We start from the raw sequence: 21061 nt of genomic DNA, 5'->3' as shown, positions 1-21061 counted from the left end.
ATTTTCAAAATTGACTTTCGATTTTCCTTTAAATACATGCAGTCTTATTCTGGATGCCAATTCCACGTGAATCCACTCGCTCTTCCCCTTCGACTTATTCTGAACAACATTTCCCAGTGATTTTTTTCGCATTCTCGCTGTCGCCTTATTCTGAATGAAGTTCGAAAAAATCCCTTTTGGGGAAAAATTAAGGGCTAAGCAGAATGCTTGCGTTGAGCCATCCGTCGCGTTATATGTTATCGAAAATACAACAACCACAAGGAAACGATAACACAAACGCATATCGTTTCCTTCTGGGCAACATGAATCTTTTTTCAACCACCATTTTCGAAAATTCGAATGCGCATCTCGCATCAGAGGACTTTTATTTAGCAAATATCCAATGGAGGTCTTCTATGTGGAGATGATCCTATATAATTAACCAACCCATAGAATAAATTAATATACAAAATCTAAAGAAGATCTTCTATCTAAAAAGGCTTGGAGGAGTCATTTTATATATTCAAGACCTAGAAGAGTCTATCGATGAATTAAACCTGTATGTGATCTGAAGAGAAACCTAAAATAATCGAAGGATGTCTTTATCTAGAAAACGTCAAAAAGAAAAATTCTAGTATATGGAGTGAATCCTCCATATACTGAAGACCTGCAGAAGAACATAAACTGAAGATCTACATATTGACTGTAGGAAGTATTCTATCTAGGAAAACCAGAATACCTAACATGCAATTTCAAGGAGGACTTACAAGTCCCTCCGTTTATATGAATTTTTCTTTAGAAAATATCCGTAGAAATGATCCTAACTAATTATCCTAACCCATGGTATAATAATAAAAGGTAACAGCAAGTGTTGTTGTACAACAAACGATACAACAACCACATGGAAATTTGTTGTTGTAAGTTCTACTAGTGTCAACTCTTTTGACAGAAAAATGTAAACAAACAAACAAATTATCATCAAATTACTTTTATTTTAAAAATGAAATATTTTTGAATCCACAAAATAAAAATTGAAAAACATGAATGAAAATATATCAAATTTACATTTCTATCGCTTCCACATCTTTACTATAATTGAGCCAATGCCATATATAGGTGTAACACATATGTAAATGCTGGGAATAGCGAGTTGTTCCTTGAAGAAAGATTTGCTTCCTCAAACGATCCCAGCAGGCAGATTGAGTAAATTGAATACGGGAGGACATTTAATAAAGAACAATTTCGAATTGAATAAGTTCCCAATTTTCCTGTTGGGTGATTTTTAAAAACATAATTTGTCAAATGCATATTGACACTAGTATTACGTTGGAATCAAATCAGCTGGGATTTGCTGTTACCTTTTATAATTGTACCATGATCCTAACCATAGAATAAATGAAGTATCCCTTATAAGTAGAAAATCTAGAGGAGGTCCTCTATCTATAAATAGGTAGGAGGAGGCATTCTATATATTCAAGACCTGGAAGAAAACCTGTAAGAGATCTGACCTATCTATAGGAGGACATTATTTTAAAAATGTCCCAAGAAGAAATGATGGACCCCTATATATAAAATACCTGAAATGGGTATTCTATCTACAGATGATCTCTAGGTGTTATTATGGAAACCCTTAAAACATATATTTAGATCCTTTATCCAGAGAAGACCTGAAGATCGTACTATATAGATAACTTGAAGGAAGGCTTATACACAAGTTTCTGTCAATAGAAGACCTGAAATGCGAAGATTATGTATCCAGAAGCACCCTGAGAATGTCTTCTGTCGATAAAAGTCCTGTAGGAGACTTAAAAAAAGACAAAGTTGTTTTGTTTACGCTACCACCAACCAACAATGATAGACGTGTCGAATTGGTAATATCTCGCAAGGCTTCTGCAACAACGTCGTCGTCTTCCTCTTCATCCTCCGGGTAAACTCCTACAAATTCCTCTATATGATCTAAGTCAATTTAACTTTGTTTTTCGGATTCTTGGATATTCTGTATTAATTTATTTCTATTGTAAGAAGCCGCTATTTAATAACACATTAATTAATCCTAAAATACTCCAAAAATGAAAAACGTTGATATATCCGGAGATATTTTATAAATGTTATGTTGAATCTATAATGTTTAATATTTTGTCATGGATTCCTTAAGTATAGCATCCAATTTCATACAATAAAATGTTTTGTTCTTATATTAACCCTTTACGGCCCAATGTTGCCACAGGCAACAACAATTTTTATAGCTTATATTTAATACTCTGCTAGTAGATATATATTCTTTGGATTTCATATGTCAAGACCTGATTATGGACGACACATATCAAAATAAAAATCAAAAAATTCAAAATTTGTGGTTAAATTATGAGCTTTTCAATATAGAGAATAGGGTCAAAATGTGTACAGTACTAATTTGTGTATACAGTACCAATTATTTAAGTCGCTTCGTATTCAAATTGTACGAATTCTGTCATCAGAATTATTTTTGATTCTTGTAAAACAGAATATGAGAAAAATTTAAAATGACTTTTCCGTCGATTTTCTTGATATTGTGTTTTTTTCAGAAAGAAGGCTTTTCTCCCGAAAGCAATGATGTATCGATGACAAATTTTGTTCATATCTTATTTATCTTATTTAGTTTAGTTGCATTAAATTTGTGAACAGAAAAGTTAGGGTTAAAATCAGCGACATAAACCAAATATATACTCAAAGTTGAACTCGAGATGTCGGTGTAATATAATAACACGACATAATAGTTGTGTTCCTGTACGCACAAGCACCCGCCCACAACTCTTACAATTTTTATGAGTAAAGCATTTACGTACTTAAGAACTAAAAAAGAGTTACAGAGGGAGTGACGAAAATATGAAATAAAAAGTTTTCAAATGGAATACATGATTGGTAACGTCTGATCGACTTTTGTGTTCAATTTGTGGAGCAAGGTAGATATATTAATATACATTTCACTCTAGTGTTTAAATATTTGTCGGTCTCCGTATTTTTACGTGCATATTTGCAGTCTATATATGAATTGTGTATTTTATTTCGATGATATCATCCTAAGTTGTATATTTTTATTTTCCCATTTAGTCATAACACAACATCATTCTATTACGATGAAAACACAAAATATACTTTAGATTTCTAATTAATATGGGTGTATATTTTAGTTATATTTATACTTTTCCAATATAAAGCAAATTTTCAACATTGATGATATTTTCTTTCTCATCATTAGAACATTAATCGATATCTTAAAAATAAAAAGAAAGTGCTTTCGCTTGAAGTTGTAATTAGTTTTTCATAATTCTTACAATGGAATTATATATGTATATGTTTGTCGTTCTTGGGAAACGTCAATAAACAGAAGACTTAAGCGACATCACAAATCATAGGAGAATATTTAGAACGCAAAGGCGTGCATGCATTTTCTGAAGAAAACTGATGCAGAATATATATTTAATCGTCATCCTGTAATTCCAAGAATTGGGTACAAACATCTCGACTGCATTCACCTTTGCTATTGAACAGGAATTTATAGTAATGGCCATCGGCACAAATAGCTGTAATGAAATATTTAAATGATGAACATTGAATTTAAATTTGTAACTTGTTAAAAAAAAATTACCTATTACAGAATTAGAATCTGAGCCAAAAGCACAAATACATGGTGGTTCTTTTGGTATGGAAAATTTAACAAAACTCCACTGACTGGAAAAGTACTTGGGAACAATTGGTAGAGATGATTCTTTTGGCTTGGTATCATCCAAATTGAACACATGTATGGTGCCATGATCGGATGATACCACCAACATTGTGGAGGCATGGTTGAAATTAATGCAATATATTGTGGCCTGGTTACTGCCGCGTCGTAGTTCATTGACTTTTTTGCCAGTTTCTGTGTCAAATATGCGTATTAAAGTACCCTTTTCACTGGCTGTGGCCAACCTGGTTCCTTGTAGATTGAAAGCAATGCAGCAAATGTTCGCTTCGTGTGCTACTATTTCCAGAGCAGCTCTTTCTGTATTGCCCAAATCAACGATCTGAAAACAAAAAAATAGTTTCAATTGCAAATGTGTGTTGATATGTATTGTTGATGCTCCTCACCTGTACATGCCCGGTGCGACGGGCTGGGAATGCCAACAAACTTTTATTACTATGCGGACACAAAACACACAAACCATGAGGATTGGAATTTGTCTCAAAGACATGTAATTGCCGGGGTTGTTGGGTAAACGTGAAGACCTTTATAAAACCCGCAAACACAACAACGATACGGTCCCGTCTTAAGCGAACAGCCTTAACTGGCTGATTAAAGTCTAAGGAAATGGCTGGCGCTTTTTTGAGGTCATCCCAGATAATCAGCTTATTTGGTGGGTACAATGGACGTATTCCACCACCAACAACAGCCAAATAATTACAGCGAAACAGCATCTCAACATAGCTGAGGCCCCCTTCTGGATAATATTGCCGTTCTTTTTCCTTCAAAGGATCACTATTGAAAACACGAAATCCCGAATCCGTGGCACAGGCGAAACAACCTTAAATAAAAAAATCATCAAAGCCGCGTCCAAATCATTGAAAATGAAGTGGTAACTTACCTTGATCTTGATTAAATCCTACATATTGCAATCCATTTCCATAGGGATTATGATCCACCAAATCCATGACTTTCCTTTTTGCTAGGTGTCTGTTGTTTTTTTGCGTACTTTTGTTGTTTTATCGATTATAGGTCAAATCTGAAATTCACTTATATTTTGTTTGAAACCGAATAAAAAAATTATTGGCATAAAAACACAATCTTACATTTTCAATGGTTCTAATGATGATGTTTGATATTGCAGATACTTATTATTATTATTATCTTTTTCCTCAAATCATTCCACCAAAACAACTATTCAATGTTTTTATCTCTAAAATGAAAAAAATACATATATACCAGGGATGACTAAGTCGACTTTCGACCAAAATCCAGTTTTGACGTGCCAAAGATGAGCGAGACATTTGGTCTGTTCCCGTACTAGAAATACTGCAAAACTTTATGAAGGAACAGTCGAAAACAATTTGGATTGATGGCAAGCAATATTTTGGCGAGCGTGCCATTCAAAAGTAATAGTGCGTAAAACCGATTAATAAATGATTCTTGCAAGTTTAGGAACAGTGAAAATATATAATGTGGTACAAATCTTTAAGGCGAGTATACACTATCATTTTTGACTGTCAAATCTTTTATCGATTACTGACTGTCCAACAACCAAGAATATTTTTTTCGTTGCGTGATGAATGACGAACATGAGAGGCCACACTATCAAACAAGCACAATTTGGGCAAATGTATCATTCACAAGTGGTAGTTGTACACCCTCCAGAACCTGCAAGAATGTATGATAACACATTTTCCTTTATAATATCAGACGCACGCAAAAAGTTAAAATAGCGAGTGTTAGTGTTATCGTTTCCTTGTGGTTGTTGTATTTTCGATAATACATAAAAGGTCGTTTACATTTAACCGGATTTGGTTAACCCAGTGGGTTTAAATTTTCAATTCCTTTGAATATATGCCAAATAAATCCACATAATGTAGGTTAACCCGGTAAACAGTTCTAATGTAAATGCCGTATAACGCTACGGATGGTTGTTATGTGCTCATTTTGTACACAGATATTGTCATTTTTTCTCTGGGTGTAATTGAACGTCATCATGTTGCTGTTGTATTATCGATAACAAACAATTCTCCATTTTCCCCTTTGAGTTGCTTCTTTATCGACCATTTTCAACTTCTCCACCATTTTTAGCAGTTGGAACGTTTTTTAGTTCGTCTGCATATTGTATACTCAGTCAGTTCACAGTTTTCATTTTTGTTTAGCGTTTTAGTTTTGTTTTATTGAATTTATTTATTTTTGTACTTGTTTTATTGTCGGGAAATGAGTGAAACAAAGAAATCGAATAGCATAGAATTGAAATATATACAAATTAAGTGATTATTGCAAAAGAATTAAGTGGAAAATCCAATGTGAAAAATAGTTTGCATCTCGTTAATCAGTTTATGAAAAATCGAAAAAATCAAAATCCGCCTTCTAGAAACGCGTTTTCTGTGTGCCAGCCAACATTGTGTCGTCGTAGTTGCCGTCGTCGCCGTTGTTGTTGTGTCGTGGTCTCAAGTTATCTCGGGAGGTTGCTGGTTGGTGGTGGTGTTTAACTTGTTGGCTGCCTGTCTGGCCAATCTGTGCATGTGTTCGTTGTTGTTGTTGTTGGTGGCTTCATTTGTTAGTTGGCCAAAACAAACCTAGCGTAAGCTGACTTTTCTTCTTTCCTGTGTGTTTTGTTGTTTTTGTGCTATTCTCGTCGTCACTGCAAGTCTATTTCAACTCGTCGAGGAGCAAGCATAGCTAAGCTACACCACACCACACTTCTGCTGCTGCTGGGGGAGAAAAACAGGATCAAGATTAGTGTGACCGCAGAAAAATCAATTTCAAGTTTACGTCTCCAGCTTTGCAACACTCACCTGTATGCATACATACATCATCATCAGCAGCATCATCGTAAGCCAAAATACCGCAAGCCTAGGCTAAAAAAGTTGTACTGAGCAGAGAGTTGTTTGTTGTCTGTCGTCGTCGTCGGCTGGTTGGCTGGATGGCAGTATTCTTGACATGAGTATTGTGGTCTGTCGCATCATTTTCAACAACTCTGTCAGGTAAAACGGAAGCAAAAACATTAAATGTTGATCATTTGCTATTGGCGATCTTTCGAGGAAGGCAAAAAGTGGAAAGCGATTTAACGAAGATTCGTATAGTAAAAGTATTCCGAGTATTGGCAGACGGAACGATAGATTCCCTTCCTATGTGTGAAAGAAATCACAAGCGAAAAACAACAACATTAAGCAATCAACAAACTCAAACTCTAGCATCATTAGCTGCTTCACCTTTGACGTTTACTACATCGTTCATTGTCTTCGTTTTCTTCATTGCCGTTCGCACACAATTCACAATTAAGTAGATTTGGTTGGTTTTCTACAGCACACCACACACACTCTCTCTCCGTTTTATTTGGTTTGGTGTTTTGTCATCGTAGTTAGTAGCATCATTATTACCAGCACCGGGTCAACACCACCGATACTATACCAATATGCTGAGGTTCTTAAGTCGACGTAAAGCTCGTAATAATTATGTAGAAACTGCTAATGCAGATAATGCAAATGATCGCACCGATGGGCGAGGTCCTTATGGGGCTGGAGGAGGTGGCGGTGCTAATTCCTCACAGATCAAGCCACAACGAATACCGGTCAATAAGAACAAGATTGATTGCCGCGTTATACTTTTGGATAATACAGATCTCTCAATTGAATTGTCGGTAAGTGGGGACTATTAAAAGTCCGGGAGAAATTCGAAAGAAAACATTTCTGCCAACTCTGAAAATTTATATGAAAAACAAACTAACGCCCCTCTTTTTGGGTATATTAACATAATCTCACGAAAAATTATACTTTCATGCCGGAGATGTGTCATTGTTATGAAAGCGCGCATTCCTACCATTTGATATTTGTAATTATCACGTAGATTTTCATGCACAGTAGTTTGGACAATAATAATAAAAAATATATTACACATATTGGGAGATGAGAAATGTGCATTCCCTCTTCCAAAAAGAATAAATGTGAATTTCCATATCATTATTTTTGGAAGATGGAATTCCATTTCTATATTTCTATAATACAAGTTGGAATGCCTAAGAAAATAGCCTCCGGTATAATTAGTCAAATGTCAGCAAAAGGTGTCAACTTAAGATTTATAAAATACAAACCAAAACTAACATTAGTTAAAAAGAGTTTATTTAGAAAATCTAGAGATTAAATTGTCAATGTCTCACTAGTATTAAAAAAAAAACCAATTTCGATATTCGCATGACATTATACCATTAAATTTATATTGTTTTTGGTCTGACTGGCCTTGTGTGCTGTGACTAAAGTAAAATGTGTGAATTATAGTTTGTTTGCAAAACATTATCAATATGCAAAGATATGATTCTTCTTTTTAAACTCGCAGCGTTGTCATTACGCCAACGCTTATTTATTTATTTAACCTGTCAATACGCACAAGAATTTTTTCCCAAATATTATCAAAGATCTAATGTTTTTTTGTGCTTTTAGAAAAAGGCAATGGGCAACTTTCTGTACGAACAGGTATTCTACAATTTGGATATTATTGAGAAAGACTATTTTGGTTTGCAATTTATGGATGCCAATCATGTTAAACACTGGCTGGATCCCACAAAACCCATAAAGAAACAAGTGAAAAGTAAGTAAATTGCCTCTCTCTTAATATTCACACATTTAACATTTCTAAACACTTTCAGTTGGTCCACCCTATACATTCCGTTTGAGAGTAAAATTCTACTCCTCCGAACCAAATACTTTGCGTGAAGAGTTAACTCGTTATTTGTTTTTCCTACAATTGAAAAACGATCTACTGGAAGGTCGTCTGGAATGTCCTGAGGATAAGGCAGCCGAATTGTGCGCTTTGGCATTACAATGTAATTATATTTAAACCACCTACCTCTACATGAAAAGATTAATAATGGTGATTTATATTTCAGCTGAATTGGGTGATTATGACGAACAGGTTCATACTGCAGCCACTGTGTCGGAATTTCGTTTTGTTCCCGATCAAACAGAAGAATTGGAAATTGCCATTTTAGAAGAATACAAAATGTGTCGTGGACTTACTCCAGCCCAAGCTGAATTGGCTTTTCTCAACAAAGCCAAATGGCTGGATATGTATGGAGTTGACATGCATACAGTTCTGGTAAATATTACATTTATAACATTTCTCAATGCATTTCTAAAATCTAAAATTAATTTTTAAAGGGAAAAGATGGATGTGAATATCATTTGGGATTGACTCCCACCGGTATATTAGTATTTGAACGTGATCAGAAAATTGGTCTATTCTTTTGGCCAAAAATAAGCAAACTGGATTTTAAGAAGAAAAAACTGACATTAATTGTCATTGAGGATGACGATGAGGGTCGTGAACAGGAACACACCTTTGTATTCCGCTTGTACAATGAAAAAGCCTGCAAACATTTGTGGAAGTGTGCCGTAGAACATCACACCTTCTTCCGTTTGAGGGCACCTGTCAAGGGACCATCAGCACGTCAAAACTTCTTCCGCATGGGTTCACGTTTCCGTTATTCCGGCCGTACAGAATTCCAGGCTACCGTCCAGAGTCGAGCAAGACGTACCGTACAGTTTGAACGTAGACCGTCTCAAAGATTTGCCAGTCGCCAATCGCATTTGATGCGAGAACGCCAGAAGGCTTCGCAAGAGAATGCTGCTAGTGCTTTGGCTTCTGTGAATGCCAGAGCAGCAGCCGCGGCTGCAGCGTCAGCAACGGCTTCGCCCTCAACCCAACCACCATTGCCCCTAACACCTGACAATCTAAATGCAACTGTCGATTCCATTCTATCCACGGCCACCGTTGACAATCAACCCACCATTAATACTATTACTCCCTCGCCTTCCATTCAAACGGTTATACACAACACGTCGGTATTTGATGATGCCATATGTGGAAGTTCAGTTCATTCGGGTTCACAGAATAATGCCTGTGCATCATTAGGCCGAAATTCGATTAGATCGAATTCGAGTACTGATGATCCGGCGTACAGTAAAATTGGATCATTGGGTAAAGCAGCTGGTTTAACTGTGAAGTAAGAGTGTGATAAAATACCAACACTTTCAACTGTTATTCATTAATTTTTGTTTCGTTATTTTGTTATAGATTGGATCCAGAATGTACTGGTGCTACAAATATTGCTCCTTATTCACCGAATAATATCAAAAACTTTGAGGAAACAAATCCATTCCGTACCAATATTTCACATAATGGTTCATTTGGCAAAGCATCCATACACTCAGGACTAAGGTTTGTATCTGTTGGTGTAGGTTGATTTATTATTTATTAATGATTTTATTGTAAATGTTAATACATGTAAGCTTTATGTATTGTTTATGGCACAATAATGAAGGTAGTCTATGTGTGGTTGTAGATGTGTGCTACGCTTCTAATATGCTGAACTAAATTGCTATATGGTGTTATTCGATAATCCCAAAATTGTCATTTTACCTGTATTGTAACTAGTTGCAGTGATTAAATTTTAATTGATTAAAAAGAATTGTCATACTAAAAGTAAAAACATTAACATATTGCTCGGAAAGATTAGTGTCAAAATTAGAAACATAGCCAGCAGGTAACAACATAATAAATTCTATTATTGTCTCATGACACACTAACAATTTTGTTTAGTATTGCTTGCAGTCTATTTATATAATTTGTACAAACACCTTATAGACAATTTGAGTGAAATTTTGCATACAATTATTTTTAAGAATTTTACAACATGTACATTTTTGTTCGTTGTATTGTGCTGTAACAATTTTCTATCTGTTCTTATATATTTTTTTGATTTTATATCTTTGTGTGTTTTTATGTACAGCATTAAGAGTGGCTTGTCGGATAAAGATAAAGAGCTAGATTCATTACTAAAGTCCATTGTTAAAGACCCATCCCCATCAGTTTTAGCTACTGAAGCAATTAACGATGCTAACAGTATCAGGTAGAGTAAATCTATTATCAATAATGACATTTAATTGAATGTGTATTCATTATGTGATTTATTTTTAACACTTACTAATGTTTATTACAATTTTTAGAGTAACCATCAATAAAACCTATGATATGGATCATAATACGGAAACCCTGAAACGATTATCGAATTCGGAAAAGCCTAATAATCAAGTGAAATTGGCTAATGTTGGAGCTGGTGCTTTACCGCCTGGACATATAAAATGTAATATTTTAAAAGGTATGTTTTGTAATTATGTATGTTATGTGTATTCAATGAAGTCGTATTGAGCCAGTTTTGTTTTTATGCAATCGGCAATTTCAATGTAATTTTATGCACAATTATATTCCCACATTGTGTTGAACTATTAATTCTTGGATTAATAAGATTAACTTTAAATGTATTCTAATAATTGTTACTCTTATTAAAATGAAAGTTCAAGAAATGTTTAAATTAGTCCGCGACGACCCAGATAAACTCTAAAGTTTAATGTTTCAATACGCGTCAATTTGTTGAAGAACAAAAGTCGACTTACACCATTGTAACGCCCCTGTCCACATATTGTCTGGGCAAATTTGTAGGTAAAAAATCCCACATTAATGATTGGTGATGAGAAATAATGAGGTCCATGAAAGGACGACTATGATTGAAGGCATTGGAAATATATATTTGGATGAATAAGACATTTCAGATTCCAATAAAATTACTAAATTATTTACCTTGAGTCAAGCCCGTTTCGGTTTAAGCTTATTCTAACAAGACAATTTATGGTAACTAATTTGTACTTTTGTTTATTTATTCCTTTTATAGCTCGTGTCGAAGAAGAGCTTGGAGCTAATACAAATGCTAAGCTAACGAATCAAATGTTTGTGCCTGCAGCCACATCGTTAAATAGTAACAACAATAACAACAACATCATTGGCAATAGTAACCTAACGAACAGCATTATACATCACAGCGAAGGACCGGACTCACTCAATGCCACCTACATTTCAGTGGTAAGCAATAACATTCTAATAATAATGGGATTTCTGTTGTGTTTGCACACAGCTTGAGTTTACCAAGAAGGCAGCAGTTTAGCATGCTAACGACTTAATATGGCCCGGCATTTATTGCTCTACAAAATTATTTATTATGTGTGTGTGCGTGTATGCGGATGTGTTACATATCTTATGTTAATATTGTTATGCTTTTTTGTTTTGTTTGCCCAACACTTTCATTTTATTTACATTGCTATTATTGTGTTTTTTTTTTTTATTTTCATATTTTGCGTTATTGTTGTTTTTATTTAAAAAAAATTATAACGTGTGTTATCAACAACAACTCGTTGTATGCTTGTGTGTATGTGTTACCATAACTTGCAAATCACCAAAAAAAAAAAACAAAAAACACAAACACCATCTACAAGGGGGGCGATAAACTGACATTGAGCATAACGGAACAGAAGCCCACCACCGCCGTGAATTCTGGTAATAATTTATTTGGTTTTTCCGGCACGAGCACAAGTTCTAGTAATAATGGTCACAATGCGTCAACTACCACCACACCCACATCTCCATTTGCTAATGCCACTTTTATATCAGAATTCAACACCAATACCAGCACACATCAGACATCATCAACCACCACTTCTCCACCAAATTCTCTAACCATACCATCAACGACCATTCATAACAACAGCAACAATAATAATAACACTACCACCAACAACAACAGTAGCACTGGCACATCGGCATGCACCATAACAAGCAACAGCCAGTCCAATGCATCTGGTATTGGCATGTCGTCGTCCTCATCGGCCAGTACTAATGCTGAGACATCATCGCAAACGAAATGCACAACTCCCACATTAACATCGACTACTGCGGAAATGCTAATAAATGAAATATTCATTAATAATATTATCAATAACAATGTAAAAGCCAGTGCTGAGATGAACAACAGCAGCAGCAGTGGTGGCAGCGGCGTCGGCGGCGGTAAACAAACAAATGGCCTTAGCGACGTCGATTCCTCATCAACATCCTTGTCACGGACATCTACTGCCACTAATTCCGCTCCATCTGTGGGCACCCTATTGTTTTCCACATTAAGTGAACAGGAACGTCAACAGAAACAACGTGATGCCATAAATAAACAGAATTCAATGTATGCTCAACAGGCGAATGAAAAACCTGAAAGTATTTCAGATAATAAGGTTTGTTTTTTTTTCATTTCCATTTTTTTAATTTAATTTTGTTTGTTTTTATGTTAATTCATATTTATTTGCTTTACTGCTGTTATTTGTTGCATATGCATTTATGTGTTATTTTATTTTGTTGTGTTGTTTTCTTGAGCACTGCCATTGAGCTTAAAAAAAAAAAAAACTATGATGTATGTGCTTTGTAATAATTGAGCCATTAAATGATAATATTGCATATTAAACATACTAAACATTACATTTATCTTGCGAACAATGTTGAATTTGGACATGCTAGTGCGTGCAACTAGTCAAGTTTACACCAGGTCGTTTAAGGCAAACAATAATATTATGTTTGTATCATACATTTTCCAGTTTGTGAGAAAATTTCATTATTAAAAGTTTCATATCGCCTTTTTGGGCGTATCAGTACACCTAGTTAAATTTATATCAGGATATAGTCATTAACGACAAACAATGGGTTTTGTATCATAGATTTTCCAGTTAAAATACTACCAAACTCCTATGAGATAGTCTGGAAGCAAAAATCCTCGGTAAGAAGATGACATCTACTGGAAAAATATATATATATATCTTTTTATCAAACTATTTTTCAATCGGTGCTGACGATTATGATCACAATTCTACGAGGTTCTATATATATATATAGAACATAGGGATTTTGAGCAAGGAGTACGCATGTACTTTGTGATTATGATTAGCAGGTCAAGCAGACCAAACTTTAGAGAGACACATTTTTCATACATACGTTACTTAGATTTTCAGGCTCGTCGTTCTTGTGCGCAGCTCTTCCAATTTGAAAGACCATGTTTTGAAATGTGGTCTTCCACTTGATCTTTCCATCGAAATCGTGGCCTCCCCCCTTGGCTCGCTTTTATATGTCTTTTGAGCTGTGTCATCCTTAACCATTCTCACAAACTGACCTAGACAACATAGTCGCTGCAGCTCAATACGTCTGACTTCTACCCAGGAATGGTACAACTCATGGTTGGCCCAATGCTCTTTCGGAGAAATTTTCTCTCAAACTCACCAAGAGTTGCATCATCTGCTTACCCAAGTACCCATGCTTCAGATCCATACAACAATAGATCCATATCAGCGTCTTTTAGAGTGTGAGTTTGGTCTGGCGAGGGGTGACCTTGTTTTTGAATTGCTTATTCAGGCCATCTGTAACATAAAATCTTCACTACTTCGAAGCTGTAGTTTTAAAGTTCCACAAATCCTGGGCAAAAGTGTGGACATTTTACTCTGACCTTTTTGGCATTTACATATAATTATCCTTTCAAAAATTCAATAAATCCCGACCTTTAGCGTAACTTTACAGGGAGTAATAATAACACAAGCCATCAATTAAATATTATAAGTGATTTGTTTTGGAAATATTGACAACGAACTGGATTACTTAATTATTATTAATACATTTAAATAATTTTTTTATTTTTCTTCCTTTATAGCCCTATACACAGAAACAGAACCACCATCACAATCATGTCATATCAACACAAAACGATGCCATGGTGTCACCATGGTTGGTGTCATCGGAAGTCGTATCGGCGCCTAAAAGTAAAGAACCAACGATCATCAGAAAATCCGTTATTACAACACAGTTGTAAGGCGAATATTAATTTTAGTTTTTATTTTTTTTTTTCGTTTTGTTTCGGTTATAACATTTCGTGTTTGACTAATTATTAAATACAATTAACAACTATTTATTTTTCTACTTAAACAAACAAACAAACAAACAAACAAAAAAGTGATCTTGAACATTCAATTTGTGTAAAGATTTTAATTAATAACGAAAAAGTGAACAACATAAATTTACAATTGAGAAAAAGAATTTCGAAAGACAATGAATTTTCTAGATTGATAGATAACTTTAAAAAAGTTACTTAGTTTGATAAGTGCCTTAAATGCAGCTACTATATTTTATTCAAACAAAACTACTTTTTAAAATAAGTACTTAATTTAAACGTCCATTCCAATATACATGGAATACATTCCTTCCTCCGCCCCTTACTAAAAAGTAAATGACTTACCTTATTTCATAATCTAAGCATTCAGATTCGTTTCGAAATGATTAACATGGACCATCGTTAGTGAAGGCATTTATTTTATTACGTGTATCCTGAAAATATATATTTTTGTGTCTATTTAATATAACAACAAAAACATTCCAATATTTGAATGTAATTTTGATTCCTTCCATTAATGTGTATTTTATTATTATTCTTTTAATTTACATAAGTAGTTAATGTCGTATACATGTACCACCCACACCCCCCAAAAAAGTATTATATCCGAAAGCAATCATCGACGAAGAAATAAACATACAATACAAAATACAATCAAATTGAAAAAATATGGCAATTTATAAACAACATTTTTTAATTCAATAATACAATACAATAAATAACAACGATATTTTACATAAGCCTATATATATATATATATATATATATATTTTAAATATATAACTATTATAAAACATATATACATCTTTATTTAAATAAATAAATATTTCCCCAATATACATGCAAATTGATTGAATTGATTAATTATTTTATCTTGACTTCAAAAGTCACAAGTTATGTTACATTAGAAAGTTCTAATTAGCATTGGCAATAATTTATCCATTCAAGTGTGTTGATTAAACCAAATGTGGTGGTAGTGCTTGCAATATTTGAAATAACATATAATATATTATAATATTTTTAATTAAACAAATTACGTTATTATTTAAAACTATTATAATGGAAATATACTAACTCAGTAAACTTTTTATTTTAGAACATTTCCAGTTGGTACTACCAACAGAATATATTTATTAATAAATTTTGAATTAGATATTTAATAAAACTCATATTTTACAACAAATCATAATTACTTAATAGGAAAATGCTGCTTTCATAAGTTTTTTTTTCTTTCGCAGCACAAACCGACTTTAATATATAGTTCTGTTCAATTAACTGATTTGAAAAAAAATATATTTTTTTGTATTTAACACGAAATAGTTATGAGTGACTCGCCTATTTTTCTGTCTAATATATTCGGATTTGTAATGTTTTCGGCACATACACATACGGCATTGACGGTTGGTGTAATATGTCCCTAAGTGTGGCACAATAGAAACAAACGTTCATGTTCATCCAATTATATGAAAGTTTGAAGTGAAGTTCTACATCAGTCTGATTTGCTCCGACTGAAGACAAAGATGAACAGACCAAAGTCATATTTTACGAGCGCCTAGAAACAGCATATAACCGCTGCCCTGACCATGACATTAAAATTCTGCTAAGAGATTTTAATGCAAAAATCGGAAGGGAAATTATTTTTGGCCCCACCGTCGGAAAATTCAGCCTCCATGTAGAAACATTCGATAACTAGCAACAGATTCAAGCATCTCGATATACAAAAGGCCACCTAGATTTCTCCTGATCAAGCAACGAGAAATCAAATTGATCATGTTGTGGTAGACGGAAGGCATTCATCCAGTGTTTTAGACGTTCGATCGATACGAGGAGCGAATATCGATTGGGACCATTACCTTGTGGCGGCCAAGGTACGCACCCGTCTTAATGTAGCAGAAAAAGTGCGATCTAATGTATCGTCCTGTAGATATGATGATTCATTCTCCTGTAGGGATGAAGATTAAATCCTGGTGACAGATACAAATTGCGTGTTAAGGATCTGGAAGAAGCATTTTGAGAAGCTTCTGGTATCAAATAGAACCAATAAGAGATTACGGTATAGATTGTATACCACCTAGCCAAGATGAGACCAGAGTACCAGTAAATCGGCTGAAGAATAATATACCATCTTATCTATTAATGCCCGGTGGTCAGATGCTGGTCAGGAACATTCACCAGCTGATTAGTACAATTTGGCTAGTGGAATGCATGCTCAATGATTGGAACCTCAGCATCCTGTGTCCCGTGCACAAAAAAGGAGACAAGACGATATGTGTCAAGTATAGAGGAATAAGTAAGAAAGGATCCCATCGCATATAAAGTCAATGGTCAATGATATTATTGGATCTTATCAATACGACAAAATTCTGGAAAAGACCCACGAAAAATACATCGACACATTCCACTTTTTCTTCAACTACAAAGCGGCATTCGACAGCCCAATTCGCTCAGAGGTGTTTAAAGCCATGCCTGCGTCTTTCATTGGTGTGCAAGGGGTCAGCACAAGTTAAATGAATGAGGATTCTCCCACCGCCGTTTGGAAATCTTTTTTAAGCTCGGCTTATCCTTCTGTCACAAGCCAGCTAAGTAAGTAAGGATATAATTAAATTATGTATTTTAGTTTGTATTTCAGATGATATTAAACAAAAGATGTTGCTAATGAGATTATCAGAATTGCTGAAGTATTAACCAGCTTAATTATTTGACCAGTGAGCGGAGCAGTATAGTCGGACGGGGCCGACAATATGAGACCCTATCCAACTTCTACGAAAATCTAACCTTCTGTGGTTCTATATTCTGAGATTGGGCAATATTTCGCGATATTTGCACACTTTACTGGCTAGAGGTCAGCAAATGTTACTAAAAATCAGTACAGCCCCTCTAATTACTTGTCCGGATTCCCTTGGGTTCCCGTGGGTTGTGTTGTGATGTTCGGCTTTCAATTGTGGCCTATAGATCGACTCGAAAATAACACAAAAAATTAAGTTTCGGTCCATTTCATCCCAAAATTATTACCTGATCATCACCGAAAATTATAGGCGTTGTCTTTGGCCATAACTGCAACTTCGTGGAAAAGCGATTAACGCTACATTTCCGCCCTCCAGTGTGGTACTGGGGTACTAGATAATATATGAATACGTAAACACCTTTATATATTTACGTGCAACTCTCACATCCGAATACATACGACAATATAATTGGTATCAAATTTTAACTGCATCTACCTTTAAATGATGATGACACTTTGAAGCACGATTTTGACTGTTTTCTGAATTTTACTTCTAGTTTTAATGCTCAAAAATCGATTATAAGATTATTGTAGTCGCGAATCTGAGTAATTTGATATATATTTTGTGTATGTAGTATGCACAGCTTCAGAGCAATACTTATCGGAAGGTGAGAATTTTGTGCGATCAATTTTCTAAAAAACCTATTTTTCGGGCAAAATTTTTAGATCTGTCAACTGAATGATATGGGTACCCGCGATCAGTAACGTTTTTTACGTTTCGGATGATATAAAATCTTCTTCGTGAAAATCCATCTACTAGAACGGCGGGAACTGGCCTTCCAAAAACACGAAATTTGGCAAAAATGTTGTTGAAAATATCTCGTATTTATTTTTCTGAGGATAATTTCCGTTTCAATAAATGAAATGTTACGGATTTTGTACTTGTACGAAAAGAAAGCATTAAAATCTTCAGCCGAAAGGGAGATGTACCCAATTTATCTCAAAAATGCATTGTGCTGGGTCATCCATGGTTCTTAATGGAACGCGTTGATATCGGTATAGATCGAGGTATTTTTTTATGGTGCACACCGAAATTGGATGCGCGTTAATGACATATGGAGTTTTCGGAAATTATTCGCGTTTTACGAGTTTTTTGGTACTTCAATACAACATGTAGTACATCTTAGCCGTCAAATGAAATTTCGCAAAATATACATGGATTGAAAGATAAACTTCAGTATTTCCTGGTTATAAACCTTAAAACCGGATTCGGAAAAGTACTACAGTCGAATCCCTTAGGTGCAAACAGTTTAATTACAAGAAAAGTGTTTGAACATAATTGAAACTCCATTTAAACGATAAATCGGTTAATTGAAAACGAAATTACTTCCAACTTTGAAAACAACTCCGTTTAATTGAAAAAAATATATGCATTGCGTTTTGAAAACATATCTTTTACGTCATAATCAGAACAAATTTCTAACCATATATGGAATAAAGCTGTTGGAAATAAAATGTCTTTTTTGGACAATGCAGCCTGCCTTAGAGAATTTAAACATTGTATTTTTGTCAACGAATAAGACGTTATTAATTTAGCCAATAGATCAGGGGATTCGATTTTTTAATGCCATATTTGTATTATGCAGAAGATATGTCACCGATTAAGACTCTGTAACGGGGACTCCATTTATGTGCACCGACATAGACTCTCCACCTTGATGTGGTTTAAATTTCACGAACTTTGTTTTTCCGCAATTTAGTATTAAAAGGTTCAATCTTGCATATTTCCCCAAGATCGCAGAGTCATACTCAATATGTGTAGCTCCTCCTTTGCTGTCAGTATCCAATCCCTTGCATATGTACTCGGTTATGTTAAAAATTGATTCGTCTGATTCGGAGCCCTTTTTAAATCCAAACTTGTTTTCAGATATAATATTATTCTTCTCTACATATGACACAGTTTGATACGACTCATCGAAATATTGACTTCAAGTGCTCAAACATTGCATTAGGCCTTAGATGTTACTCATCGGATCACCCCTATTTTTAACTTCCTCAATACGTGTGAAAATTTTAATTTAATTTGTAAATTTCATCTGATTTATTTCGAACATTACACATCGAGATATTTTTATTATACCAACAGTAACATTGAAGATTGCATCTCTCGGTCTACCGTTTTTAGTATCCGGCACATATAGGTCAACATTAAATGTTTTATTTTATAAATTTAATGTAAAGCTAAAGCTAATTTGATTTAAAGCTAACGTACAATTCAACTCAGAATATCAGAATTTGGTTTCGAAATACATGCTTTTGTTGCCAAACTTCTTTTTAGAAAAACGTAGTTTAATTAAATTGAAATTTTTAAAAATGATATCCTAATTTGCATAAATAGACGTAAGATTTTCCCAAAGTAAACAAAATAATTATATTTTATTTATTTATGTTGTGTATAATGGAAAATAATTTGGTATACAATTTCAAATGAGAGTATTTACTGGCAAATTGGTTAAAGAAATACACAACATCCGATTGTTGTTGATGTGCATGATTATACCAACAAATCTCAACCAGTCAGCCAGCCAGCGAGCCAACCGAACAACAAAATATAGCCAAAACGATAGAATTCCATAAAAATATACATCTATACACAAACAAAATGTAGAAATGTACAGACGATATTATACCACTGTACATATGTATGTATATAAATAGAAATATGTATGCGTTCCGAGATTTTGTGATTCGAGAGAAATATGCAATATATATCGATGAATATTTTTAGAATTTCAAATAAATCGCAGACATATTTGTGAGAATTTCCTAACCCACACATATGAGCATTCATCTACATATTTCCTCGCTCGCTCATCACTATATACACACACAGACAGCTGAATTGAAGAAAGGTCATATTGGAAAATGCAAACAAGACGGAAGGTGGTATAATCGAGGAAATGATCTAATAGGGTAGCCGATTCATTACCACCGATACACACACCACCACCATCAGCATGCTAATGTCCTCTTGAGACTCGAAGACTTTGGGCTTCAAGTGCCAGCCAAGGGACCGTGTGTGTAGTACGTTCTGTTATATTTATGTCTTGGTAATATTCGTTTTGTCTTACACTTGAGTGGGGAGTGTATTTTTTAATTTTGAAGCCTTGTTGTGATTATTGTTATTATTACAGGGCCATGGTGGCCCATGACGCCAGCCAGATGCCAAACATCTGGTGGCCATATTTGAATATTTTTAGACATCACTTGAACGGTTTATTGATGGCAGCTACTGGTAATTACTGCTGCCGCTTCAAAACAATTGCTTCTGCTCATACCCCCTAGACTACTCCAGCCACTAAGGCGCATGCGTATGTCGTTGTTTTGAATAGACCTATACCAAATTAGCCTTCCACTCCACCCCAGAGGCGTAGAAGTGACGAAGGAACCAAAGTGAAATGCCAGTTTTCTTATTTTGTTTTAAGTGTTGTGTTTATCTCTCAATTTATGTTTTCTTTATTTTCTCGCATAGTTCTAAAAAAATTTACAATATCTTTTGTTCTCCTCTTTCTCAGGTCCATGATTTGGTTTTGTTGTTCTTGTTCTTTTTTCTTTTGATTGATTAAACTTAAAAATTAATTAAATGATAATAAAAAGGGGGAGGGGGAAATTATAATAGAATAGTTAAAGTTAAAATGAAAATTGTAGAATAGTTGTTTGTTGTTGTTGGAGCGTTATGACCCTCGAACACATCGATGGCATCCTTGGGAAGGCAATGGTGCTGATGCAGTGATAAATCAGCAGCAACAGCAGAAGCAGAGCTTTCGACAGCGAATGTATCGGTGTG

At 34.5% G+C, this 21061-nt stretch overlaps 2 protein-coding genes across 2 annotated transcripts; one reads left to right on the top strand and one right to left on the bottom strand.

Annotated features, from left to right (window-relative positions):
• Positions 1 to 3438: 3438 nt before the first annotated feature.
• LOC133323042 (WD repeat domain phosphoinositide-interacting protein 3-like) lies at positions 3439 to 4653 on the bottom strand. Its single transcript, XM_061532000.1, has 4 exons — positions 4581 to 4653; positions 4087 to 4520; positions 3608 to 4022; positions 3439 to 3542 (listed from the first exon to the last, which is right to left on the bottom strand). The coding sequence occupies exons 1-4, from the start codon at positions 4645 to 4647 to the stop codon at positions 3439 to 3441; spliced, it is 1020 nt and encodes a 339-aa protein (XP_061387984.1). The 5' UTR covers positions 4648 to 4653.
• Positions 4654 to 7096: 2443 nt separating this feature from the next.
• Positions 7097 to 14420, top strand: LOC133323038 (band 4.1-like protein 4B). The gene is made up of 10 exons (XM_061531997.1): positions 7097 to 7328; positions 8125 to 8272; positions 8331 to 8507; positions 8571 to 8779; positions 8842 to 9686; positions 9758 to 9901; positions 10473 to 10592; positions 10690 to 10841; positions 11412 to 11599; positions 14265 to 14420. The coding sequence occupies exons 1-10, from the start codon at positions 7104 to 7106 to the stop codon at positions 14409 to 14411; spliced, it is 2355 nt and encodes a 784-aa protein (XP_061387981.1). The 5' UTR covers positions 7097 to 7103; the 3' UTR covers positions 14412 to 14420.
• The last annotated feature ends 6641 nt before the right edge of the window (positions 14421 to 21061 follow it).

Source organism: Musca vetustissima, unplaced genomic scaffold, assembly GCF_032173495.1.
Source record: "Musca vetustissima isolate MV318-11 ecotype Yass unplaced genomic scaffold, APGP_CSIRO_Mvet_v1 utg4162, whole genome shotgun sequence".
NCBI lineage: Eukaryota > Metazoa > Arthropoda > Insecta > Diptera > Muscidae > Musca > Musca vetustissima.
Note: the sequence above shows the minus strand (reverse complement) of the source record. Positions and strands in the feature narration are given on the sequence as shown.

Coding starts and splice junctions, on each gene's coding strand:
- LOC133323042 (XM_061532000.1), bottom strand. CDS start 4,647: ATGGATTTGGTGGATCATAATCCCTATGGAAATGGATTGCAATATGTA. Junction 4,521..4,580: donor AGGATTTAATCAAGATCAAG/GTAAGTTACCAC, acceptor TTTTTATTTAAG/GTTGTTTCGCCTGTGCCACG. Junction 4,023..4,086: donor GTCGCACCGGGCATGTACAG/GTGAGGAGCATC, acceptor TTTTGTTTTCAG/ATCGTTGATTTGGGCAATAC.
- LOC133323038 (XM_061531997.1), top strand. CDS start 7,104: ATGCTGAGGTTCTTAAGTCGACGTAAAGCTCGTAATAATTATGTAGAA. Junction 7,329..8,124: donor ATCTCTCAATTGAATTGTCG/GTAAGTGGGGAC, acceptor TTGTGCTTTTAG/AAAAAGGCAATGGGCAACTT. Junction 10,593..10,689: donor AACGATGCTAACAGTATCAG/GTAGAGTAAATC, acceptor TACAATTTTTAG/AGTAACCATCAATAAAACCT.